The sequence below is a fragment of the Larus michahellis genome, chromosome 5 (genome assembly GCF_964199755.1).
Source record: "Larus michahellis chromosome 5, bLarMic1.1, whole genome shotgun sequence".
Lineage (NCBI taxonomy): Eukaryota > Metazoa > Chordata > Aves > Charadriiformes > Laridae > Larus > Larus michahellis.
In genome coordinates, this window is record NC_133900.1 from 30693813 (window position 1) to 30706182 (window position 12370).

Below are 12370 nucleotides of genomic sequence, written 5' to 3' on the forward strand. Positions count from 1 at the left end.
TATTTTGAAAACAAAACAAAACACCTTGCATCAAATACAAATGCTAGTTCTAAAGTTAACACTAAGCCCTGAAGAAAGGTTGTCCTTTCTAAATCATCTGTCATCTTATTTGTTTTTTTTAACATATATATATATATATATATATATATATATATATATATATGAAAGTTGTTCTGCCTTTTATATTTGTGAGAAGGGTGAGTTTTGTACCTGTACAAAGACAGCACAGGATCCATCAAGGTGAAGGATATGCACTGTAGTAATGAGATCCGAACCAGAGTTTCGTGCTTGAGTACTAATCCTATCAAAACAAACCCTGATTAATCTTTCATCATTGAAGTGCAGGCTCCACTGAAGGAAAGACTGTGTTTCCTGGCACCCTTCCCATTTGCTTTGGGTCACGTAGCTCTCAGAATATTGAACACTACTGAAGCTCGAATAGTTCTAAATATTGTTAGCTGATGTGGTGCCTGGATTTAGTACATTGCTGTGGCTATGTGATTTACATGTAAATAGAGGGATATATACGGTGAATCTTACAGTTCTACTTTGCTCACTTTCCCAAAGTCCCCACCCTATATAATGCTTTATAACACGTTCTATATTTTACTGAATAATTCTGACACCAACAGGAGACCATTTTGAACTGAAGAAAAACAAGGAAGTGTGCTATGTTACTAAAAGGGTAACTGTAGCCATAAATCATTCTAAAGAGCTTTCAGCTGCGAATTACGGAAGCTAGACATAATTGTCAGCTGGCCATTAACAGAGATGACAAAATCTGGCCGCAGTTACTTAATATCATCCTGCTGGAGCTGCTGTCATAGGTAGATACCTTAGCTTGGTTTTGGTGATATGCAGGAGGTGTCGGTGATAGGGCTTCATCTAAATGAGAATTAAAAATCCTGCAATTGAAGTACTTGATCTCTGTTCTGTTACACAATTACCTAGTGGTGAACATGATGGAGATGTTTCTTGCTGGTATTTTTATCTTGTGAGGGAAGTAATCGTTTTTTAAATTTTGTTTGTGTAGGTGCATATAGGTAGGTAGAATCTAATATTCTGTCGTTTCTGTTATCTATCTGTGAATATTTTTTTTTATAATGGTGAAGACATAACAGTGTACCAGTTTAAAATAGCACACTGCATTGAATGACAGGTGGTCAGGTGAGGATTATTCTGTAAAAGATTGCAAGAATAATGTTTACTCCTAGTGTGTTTGTCATCTTTAAACCTGTAGGTATTTAACCATGATCTCAGCTCTGTAATTTTACGATGTGTGGAGGATGAAATGTCTTAAGAGATTTTTGAATTTTCTTAGAGGTTTCTAGTAAACTTAAGTATTATATACATGCATAATGAACAAGAACTTATGAAGAATCTTGGCATTTTTGATGTTTTGAAAACTCAGACCTTCAATTTTAAATGATTCATTTTCATTATCTTGCCACCAGGTGCAGAGCTTCACTGTAGCTGTGTTATGATGTTCTTAAGGTGCACCTGGGTCATACAGGACAGCTACTTTATTCTTAACGACTTTTCACAGAGCAGGAAGCTTGTGTATGCTTTATAATATTGCCTACCATCCTCACCAACAAACGTTAACACTCATTTTCACCTTGCTATCCCTTCTAAAATACCATTAGAATCAAAATCCCCTGAGCCTAAATATCTTTAAAACTATTGTCTTTACAACTGACATCTCAATTTTCTGTACAGACAAGTGTGTAAAGCTCTCATCTTCTGGAGGAACAGTCAAATAATGATACAATCCAGATGGTAATAACAGGCAATAATAAAATCCTTGTGGAAAAGGCTTTCTTCAAGATTTGAGACAATGTCTCTAATGGCTTTGAATGTCTAATGGGAGATGCACTCTTCTCAAAATACGCCCATCTAACCATGGGCAAATGAACATCTTCACCCTGTTGAAAAACAATGAACTGCATCTCCAAGCTCAGGTACTAAGCAGAATTTGTCACAGCAGAGCACTATTGGAAAGGAAGCTCCAGCTAGGGATAATGGAAAGACAGAGAATGAAACGAAGTCTAAGGACAAGAGATTTAAATTTTAATTTAAAAAAAAAAAATGTGGAACTGACATGAGGGGACTGCTGTCGTCTTCATATAAGAAATGTCTAAGTCCTTACTTAAAAGCATCAAAGAGCTTGTATTTTACTAGCGAAGCAAAATGATAATTGGGGCATTGCTGATCTCAAACTCACTCTAAAAAGTGAGGTATTGGTTTTACAGACTCTTATTTTGATGTGACTTATTCCCAGGCTGTTCCAGAAGTTCAGATGCTACTTTGATTAAACATTAGGCATGCTTTCCAGATACAGAGTTAAGTGTGAATAAAAATCAACCCTATTATGTTTAGAGTTCAGTAGTAAAGAGTTGAAAACCTCTGAAAACCAGCCTATTAGTACAGAAGCATGAGGCAGTGTTGTTCCAACTGATGATTGCTAGGGGGCAGTATTTACTAATAATATGTTAAAAGTGCGGTCATTTAACTACACGAATTTGCTAGCTTATTTATTGGAGGACTTCAAGTCAGTGCAGTTCTTCTTTGTGTTTTTTAATTTGACTTGCATGGCGGAATAATACCTCCAGTGTTGTGGCGTTTGTTTGTGTGCTTATTAATAGTAATCATAACCTCTACAGCTTTACCAAAACCTCCTTGTCTGAAAATCAGAGGGAAAAATCTCTTCAATAAAAACTTGCCTGATACCTTCTACTTGAATAGTTTGACCTCCTTTTCATATTATTATTGATAGGTTTGGTGAGGATGGTTTAGAGCAGTGCTTTGCCTTGCTTTTACCTTTTAATAATCTGTTTGATGTTTCAAATTTTGTCTGTTCTCTTATGTATTTCTGTGTAGATGCATACAAGATAGAGGTGTTTGTGTGTGAAATTAGGAGAAAGTGTGAATCTGCCTTGGTAAAACGTCTTAATCAAATATATGAGAAAGAGGAAATAATTGCTTTTAAATACCAAGGAAGTAACATAGTTCAAAATGACATCTGCGTAATATGTACCTCCAAGCAAAGAGGAGCCTCAGACTATTAGGAATGCTTGTTTTCCTACTGCATGAAAAGCAAGATATTGCATACAAGCAGCAAGTAAACAGGTATTAGCTGATCACAACCACTGTAGGGGATGTCTCAGGGAGCAGGGTATGTTGTTATTCAGTAGAGAACCATCTGTTGAAGACATGACAAAAATATACTTGGGGAAATAGTATGAATGTATTATAAGACAGAAATGGTGATAGAAATGGGTTTATTTGGGGTTTTGAACCCTTAAAATCAATTGATGGGTTGCAGGCCAAGCTTTATAAAAGCCTCCTGAATATTGAAATTGTTGGACACTCTGGTCATCACAGCTTTTTTAATTTTCTGCATAGCATGTTTCAGATACTATCAGATGCTCAATTGAAGATTTAAGAATAAAATTGAGAGAGCTGTGCTAAAGAGCTTTTCAGCAAATGTGTGCATTGTTTAATCAGTGCCATAACCCTGTTATGAATTTATGGAATAAGTAGTAATTTATTAACATAATATTGATTATGCTTTCTGCTTCTCATTTGTTTACTTCCAGGGAAAGCTTAATAAGAGGACCAATTTGCACTTTTTATGAGCTAAAAAGTAATATATTAAGCTTTATGTCTAACTGTAAATCTTCAGAATTGGAAAACAGCACATGAGCTATGCAACTGAGTAAAATTTAACAATGGTCATCTTGCTCTTGCCTTCCTAATTTGTGGGGACTTTCTGTGCAGTTTGATGTCTCAAGAACATAGATTCTGTTGCCTTCAACACGATAAATACTTCGGTGAAAATTAAGAAACTCTTAAGGTGTCATAAATAGCTTAGCTCTTATGCATACTGAAATTTGTCTGTATGATGTCATGAGTATGAAAGTTTGCAGAAATTAAAGGCTTTCTGTAGCCATTGCAGCAGCACAAGTTCTTAGACAGTCTCCTAGTAGTATTAGTGCTGAAGCAGCCTCAAATTCTTCAGATGACACCTACCTTTAACAGTCACAGTAGAACTCCATACATGCTTAAGATGTTAGTAACTGAAACGATATTCTTTTGACGATGAAACCATTCTTATTTCCTTTCACTGACAAGTGTAAATTTTAATAAATACCGAAACAGGAGAAAAAGGTAAATACAGTTAATTTTTCTGTTGGAAGATGTGATTTTCACTTTTAATTATTTATATAGAACCAGGTTTTTTTTCCATAGTGAAAAAGATGTATTGAATTGAGTTGTTTTATGCTTACTCGGGCATCCTTTGCTAATTTTCACTTAGTGGTATATGTGTGTTAGGTGAGAACTGCGACAGGTTTAATAGAGCAGATTTCTGAGTTCTTTAGGACTTTGGGGATTATTTTTTGTGAACATAAGCCTACTCAGGGTGGTGGCTGCTTTTGTTGTTGTTTTCAATACAGTATCACAAACTAATAATTTGAAGGAGATGAGAATGGGGGCCTGGGGGAGGAAAAAGCTTTTCTGAGGGATTAAAAGTTGTGTTATAGTGGTTCTGCCACTGCAGTTATTTCCATTTTAAATACATTCATGCTGAGCTAGGCAATTTTTAATGTAGTAGACAATAGTCACAAAAAGCTTAAGCTCTTAATGTAACACTTTTTTTGTTCTCTTCCTTCCACCACCACCTTTTGCAGCTTTATGCTATTCCTTGGTTTCTTACAATGTTTACACGTGAGTATGCGCTCTTTTTCTCTGATTAAATGGTCTTGTATTTTGTAGAGCAAAATTTTTCTCACTTTTTCAGCTAAAGCCTTCTTAATTGGTGTGATGTGTCTATCATTTAGTAGATTGCTTGTAATTTGCAAGGATGTGTTGTGATTTGAGTCTCAACAGTGCCTGCCATACTTTCTGCCCTGACTTGACAAAAATTAGCATTTTCTTATTATACTTTTTTTTTTATAAATATTAAACTTGAACTGGATTAGTTTATGCATGCAGCATTTAGGGAATGTGCAAAGGAAGCTGTTATCAACTAGAAAAAGATATAATAGTTAAAAACCAAAACCAAACCTCACTACCTTCCCCTGCCCTCACCGAGATAGTGTAAGAAAAGACAGTAACTTTGTTTCTGAAGGCCAACAAAACAGCTTTTTTTTTTTTTAAATCACACTTTGACACATTGTTATTCTGCTAGCACTGTTGACTATGACATTTCTTCAGGTATGTTAGGAACAAAAAGAGCTTTATAATTTGTTGCACTTTTAATGAAAGAGGACAAAGTTAATAAGCAAGTCTAGAAAGCAATTAAAAATCTTTTCTCAAAGATTTGTGTGATTTTTTTTCATTTTGTGTCAATATGGGCGGATTTTGAATTAAAAAAAGCATCAGGATCAAAAGAGCTGATGGATTATTTCTCTGATGAAATATCAAAGAATTTAACGTGAGATTCTTGATTGCAGTTTCTAAAGATCTTGAGTATAAAGCACTGGTTCTTGCAGTTGTCCATTCTAAAACTTTCATGAGAATCACGACCTTTGGAAAACCAAGGAGATGGTTTCCTTGGCAATGAATTGCAATAAAATTTTAGAATTATTTAGTTGAAGGATAGCTTATTTTAGGAGAGCCACCTTCAGCTTTATATGTAAAATCATAGAATCATAGAATGGTTCAGGTTGGAAGGGACCTTCAAGATCATCTAGTTCCAACCCCCCTGCCATGGGCAGGGACACCTCCCACTAGACCAGGCTGCTCAAAGCCCCATCCAGCCTGGCCTTGAACACCTCCAGGGATGGGCATTTTATGTTGCTATTTTTAACAGGCTTTTCTCCTTGTCTTTCCTCTATTTCTCATTTTTGCTCTATTCTGCTCATTTTCTTGTCTAATTTTAAGTAGTTGAGCTGATTGATTAACTCATTAATATCTTCGTACTATTGGAAAAACTGATATACGTATCCTGATGCATTTTTGCGCTGTACCAAGAGAAAAATAATTGCCTAATTTTGTGTGTGTTTGAAATCTGAAAACCTGCACATTTCTAAGTATTTAATGATGAAATAAGACACTGATTTCCAGAATAGTCAAACTATATATGAAGACAAACCTGTTTCTAAACAGGTTGAGTCCTTTTTGTTCCCAAGTAAAAAAGAAATAGTCCTAAGACAGGGGAGGAAAAAAGTATGTAGGCAAGTCTTTAACAGCGTTTGTTTGTGTACATATGTTTTTATCAACTTGTATGCTTACAGTGTTTTGGTTTTTTTTTTTATTGTCCTCGTTCATCATGCAGATGTCTTTCCTTTGCACAAAATTTTTCACTTGTGGGATACATTACTGCTTGGAAATTCCTCCTTCCCATTCTGTATTGGAGTTGCAATACTTCAACAACTGAGGGATCGTCTTCTGGCTAATGGATTCAATGAATGCATTCTCCTTTTTTCAGATTTGCCAGGTACAGAAAAAAACCTATTTTTTCCCTCTTTCTCTGTCTCCCTCAGTGTGTTGCTGAAGTAAGTATGTGTTTGCATGGGAATATATACTACATGTGTATTGAAATCATGGTAGATTTAGGCAAGCTCACTGTCAGGATGCGTAGGTCTTAACTACATCTTGATGAAGTTAGGAGAAGTCTTTTTTCTGTCATCAGCAAGAATTGGGTGAGCTTGTTGTTATTTCCAGCTGAAGGCTGGAGTAATTTCTTGTGAAATTTAGAACAATTTTAAATAATTCATAAGTGACTGTGTGTAGACATGCCACGTATAGAAACAATCCAGTTGATAGGGATTTTTTATTGAAAAAAAAAAACTTAGTGCTGTTCTGAACTGTGCTTTTCCACTTTGATGCTGGTACTAGCCTGTTTTCCTTTCAAAAATAATTAAACTTTTGCTGTGGAAGCAATTAATATAAAAGAGTTAGGGAAAGTAGTATAGAAGCCACAGGAATTGCTCTGTGTTAAATCAGTTTCCATTTGAAATGTGAAGCTTTCAAAAGCACCCTCAAAATCAGATCAAATGCTGCATGATCATTGTGCAGAAGTTCTTTCTTTTTGTTCAGTAGGAAGCTGTTGACCTATCCATACAAGCAAGTGTTGCATCTTTAAAAACAAACAAAACAAAACAAAAGATTGCAGTCGACCATGAAATTTGGGTCTTACTCCTGAGCAAGTTTCTGGTGAGACAGTAGAATGCATTTGAACTGAGTAAGCCCCGTAAACTGAAAGATGTCTTTCTATTTGTGATGGACTAATATTTATGTAACACATGAATTGGAAGGCTACTGCACCTAGAACATGCTTATGTTCTTGTATTAATTCCCTCTCTCCAACCCAGGATCTTACTAACATAATATAGGTCTTGGTTAAGAGGTGACACGGTTTTAATTGTGTGGCCTTTCTTAAGATAACTTTAACTTTTGGCTAATTCCTGGTCTAATTATAGATTTAGTGGGCTCTGCTTGAACACCATGTTCAATAATTGAATAATACAATTCAATAATTCATAATTCATTTAAACAGAAGTCATTCTTTTTCAAAAGAACTGGATGAGACAATCAAGTTTGGAAGAGCATTTAAGCTTAAAAGCTCTTGTTAAGTGTGACTGTCTCCACAACTGCAGTTACAGAGGTTAGCAGTAGTTTAGGATATGGCAGCAAGCATCCTGAGGCTCAGTTCAGAGCTGCATAAATCAGTCTCTCAGAAGTTCATTGTGTTTTCACAGGTGAAGCTCTGTAATTTTGCCAATTATTATTGTCACAAATTCTGTCTCTCACTATATACCCTTGCACATCCATCAGGATTTCGAAATTTTGCTTTCCTGCTTTAGTTTGATATTTTTGACCCTGGCCCTGGGGAGAGTGAAAAAAGATGGTTTTGAGGATGAAGTTGCCAGGGAAGTGCAGAGGTTTGTGGGGTGATGAAAGCGCTTCCCAGAGACAGTGCAAACAAGCAACAGCTTTCCTTCTGGCACCTTCAGCGTGGGAGAAATTGCTGGACACTTGCAATTTTTGAGCCCTGCCCTGGGGAGAGTGAAAAAACCTTTAATTTTAGTGTGTACTATGCAATTGCTACTATATTTTTCAATTTATAAGAAATTTAATTAGGCCATTCTTTATGGTGTGTGGTTTTTTTCATTTTCAGTCTATATATTAGTCATTTCAAATGTCTTTATTAAATTTAACTGGATATCTTTAGATGGTCTGAAAGGTGAGCGCTAAACTAAAAGATTATCTCTCTCCCCCTTCCTTCCTCCCCCATCTATTAGCTGTATGTCTTAGTTAAATATAGAATCATTAATATTTAACTTATTTCCTTGCCTAAGGTCATTTCTCCCTATTTTTTTTTTCCTTGAGTGGTTCTAAATTATATATTCCAATTTACCTTGAACCAGCTGATTTACTGACAGTTGAAGTACTTTATGCTGAGGTCATGTGTAAGAACATATTAGTTCTCATAATACGTATCTGCTTATATAATAAAATTAAATCACTAAAATCTGTAGGGTTATAATGTGCGTGCTTTCTGCTGATTATAGTTTATGACAACTTTGCTGATACTATCGTAGGAAATGTTTTGGTAGAATGGTGTTTCTGAAAAGACTTATTTTTTTAATGTTGGTGATATCTGCAATATTTTGGATGTGAACAGTGGCACAATTTGAATATTGTGAGATTAATCCAAAGCATATCATAAAATGACTACTAAGGGAAAGAAGAATGAAAATGAAAGACAATCGTAGTGTGACTTAAAAGTTAAATGTTATTGGTCTAGCTGAGGCTTCTGTAATCGGTAATTTCTTTGAACATATAATTATTATAGCCTTGTGTCTTCTTTCTGATCTGAATCTTATTTCTGAATTAAGATGTATTGACTGCTTATGTTTTTTGTCACCTCTGTCTTCCAAACAAGACTTCTGTTATTTTGGTTAAATTGTGTGCCATGCCTGAGAATTTTCGGAAAGTAATTTACAACTAACCTTCACCTGAAACTGGGTCACCCTGAGGAAGAGATTGTGTTGTTCAAAATATCTGTAATAATTTCAATCTAAAATCAATTGTTGCTTAACAGCCTGAAACTCCTGTGGTTTTTAAGCTTTCTGTGCACTGAAATGGCTTATCTCAGGCTGCCAGTGAAAGTAACTTGCTTTCCAGAGTGATAAAGCTATTTTACTGCAATCTAGCAACTTTGTGGAACACTTTTTTAAGATTTCTTGGTTTTACAGCAGCTATTTCTAAAAATGTATATTTAAAGTTTAAAAAAAAAAAAACCCAAACCAACACTGCTTTATTCCCTGCTCGCTGCATATAATGCAGTTTCAATTACTGTTTAAAAAAGTTAATGATGTGAGGAAAAAGAAGGGGCACAGTGCCATTATTCATTACTTGATTCTGAAAACCCTTTCCAATACTCGTCTCAAAGCTTTGGCCATATTTTATTTATAAACCCAATACAATTGGTCATTAATTGCGTTTTTCGGGAGCTCTATTAGAAATTTTAATTTGTTTTTATATAGTTTTAACAATGATTATTGTAGCTTGACTTGATTACTAAGTTCATTACCCACTCTACAAGTAGTATGAGGTCACCAGCACCTTTTGTTAGGGAACAGACCCAGGAAGGAAGCATCCAGATATGTACAGCTCTTTGCAAACAGTTGTAGGATCCCATAAACCAATTCATTCCCACCTGGAATGGGTGCAATATAGGGCCTGGCAAACAGCTCTTCCTCCAGAGATTCATGCCAATATCATCACTGATATACAGAGATTAATTAATCCCCTTGAGAAGAGATAGGACAACTACCAAAAGATGGGGATAGATGCTATTACAGAACAGGTAAACACCAATCCTAGACGTGAGCTAGAACATACTTTCAAATAAGCCTTGTAGCTTAGTTCACACAATAACTTCATCTTCTGTAATTTTGGAGTGAGAGAGAAGGGTTCGTTCTTTTAATGCTGTGCACCTTAGGACGGTGTGTTTTGTGGACTCCAGGCTAGTCAGTGCTTCCAAAGGAAGAATGTCAGCCTCAGATAGGAAGTCCAGAAAGACTGGCTGTGGAAAAGCAACAAGGAGCTACAGTAAAAACGTTTAAGTGGAAATTGTAGAAGATTCCACTTTGTGAGATATAGGCATGTAGCTTTAAGATGCAACATGTAGTCAAAGGTGTAGCTATCACTAAACCACAAAAATGATTCTCCAAGGAACAGAGTTTCTCTAATTTGGGAGAAATAATTATACCTGTTAGCGTTATACTGAGGTACCAAAATGCCAAATCCCATGATGGTGAAAGCCATGTAAGTGCTTAGAAGGATTACATCCAGCTCAGAAATGGACTAAAGATTTAAAAATAGTGGAAATTCTACACTAAGATCGCATGGTGCAGTTTTGAATTATGTGTTTCTGCTGACAGCAGCAGGATTAGACTCACATCAGAGAACTCTACTTTAGATATGTATCCAACCCTAGGTAGCTGCTATTTTACTTTCTGTTGTTTTTCTGCCTGAAAATCCTTTGTCTGACCACATCTGTGAATTCATACATTTTTATTGTGCCAGAATTTCTGGTGGTTCAGCATTTAGTTAATTAAGATTTGGTAGGAGGAAGAAATGGCAGTTGGCCACCAAGCCCATGCTGAGTTTGTGGGTGTTTTGGTGCCTGTTCACATTTGTTTCACCACTTCTTGAACAAAACTCTAAACTCTGAGATCAAAACACCAACTTTGAAGGGACTGAGAGAGAGACAGTGGGGTCTTCTGTGTGCAAGTGAGCAGTGGCAAAGCAAAGATAATGTACTGTCTTGATTAGGGTTTGACTTTTTATCATACAGTTTTGAAAATGTCCTATTGCTTAGATTAAGGCTCTGAGAAATAGATGTCATAGTAGCTCTTTTAAAAGGAAACTTTTTTCGTAACTTCAGCTATGAAATTTTGACACGTGGCTTTGTTATAGCTTGCCCAAGTTCAAAACTGTTGTCCCCCGTGTAAAATGAGACTGCAAAGTGATTTATCTGGGGTCAGCGAAGCTGGACTGCTTTTTCAAATTGCAGTATATTTGAAGAAAAACAGTAATTTGGTCACTATGTCACATGATGCCCATGATAATGGTGCTGTAATGTAAAAAATTGGATCAGACATAGCAAAAGACATCAGAAGTAAAAAAGGAAATCACATTTCTAGTTTTCTTGAAAGATGTGGATCAGGCTGATACTTATGGAAGCATCTTTTTCTGAATGTATTCCTTGCTTTTACCATGTTAGGTGGCTTCTTTAGATGCAAGTGGCAGCTGCATTTTATAATGCAATTCCTGAAGATTTATTGTTGCTAAATAATGCCATTTATGAAGCAAAAACTGTGCATAGCTGCTAGTAAGTGGTTCTTTGCTTGTTTTGCTGCTTTTTTTCTTTCTCCTCCCTTCCCCCCTTTTTTTTTTCTTAATGGCTTACAGCCAACTGTGGGTTGAGAACTGGCTTTGGTACAGAAGCAGAGCAATTTGTCGTACACACCTGCTCACCAGGGCTGTTCAGTAGTGTCAAATTCTGTAAGATTGATGTCATTTTACCTGGAGCTGTGAATTCTCTAATTATTCACATTTTCCACTTGTAGTGACATGAACAAGATGCAGTTCTATTTATAGATTCTGCCTACTTGAGACTAAAGAGAAATGCTGTGGTGGGTGACACACTAAGGAAAAAAATACCAAAATCCTTTTTTATTTCTTTATTTATTTATATTAGTGTTCTTCCTAGTCTGTAGTTGTCACTGGCAGAAGAAAGACAAATATACATTCTTTAGCAAAGGAGTGTCTGTCTCAAGAGATGGCCTTTCCTAAAAAGGGTGAAAAGTGAGTTCATCAGTAGAACTTTCCTAGTGCATGTCTTAAAATCAGTCTGATGTGCAGCTTATGCCTCCCGTTTCTGGATGGGAACTGTATGTACTCTTCACAGCAAAAGGGGACTTCAGAGAATAGAATAATCCACCTGTTAGTCATGTAGGATTTTTGTACACCTTTGCCCTGGAATAAAATCAAAGTACAGGAAGGTAGACTGTCAAACATACTAGCATTTGTAGGCTTGGAAAGGCAAAATTCAGGCCGCTCTTATCTGAGCTTTGCTTCTAGATGTGGTAAATTATTTTTCCCTTTACAAAGGTGTCTCAGAAAAATCTTTCCTTTTTTTTTTTTGCTTTCATTAAATTTATGAGCATAACAACTGATTCAGGATTAGACTAGTGCTTAGAAAGCAAGAGTGTGCACTAGATTTTTTTTTTTTTTTTTTTCCTCCTTCTACAATTGCAGAAAATGTTGCCATCAGAGCAGGGTGCCTAATATGATATCTGTCTACATCTTTGTTATGCTGAATGTGTGTGTTTGCCTATAGAGGTATAAA

The 12370-nt window shown here is 35.9% G+C and overlaps 1 protein-coding gene across 8 annotated transcripts in view; it reads left to right on the forward strand.

Moving 5' to 3' along the window:
- TBCK (TBC1 domain containing kinase) overlaps positions 1–12370 on the forward strand; it is a 108531-nt gene that overhangs the window by 53939 nt on the left and 42222 nt on the right. For all 8 annotated transcript variants that reach the window (XM_074589405.1, XM_074589410.1, XM_074589408.1 and 5 more), the window contains 2 exons: positions 4692–4728; positions 6281–6442. In XM_074589405.1, coding sequence (XP_074445506.1) covers positions 4692–4728; positions 6281–6442 — 199 coding nt within the window. The remainder of the gene's footprint in view (positions 1–4691; positions 4729–6280; positions 6443–12370) is intronic.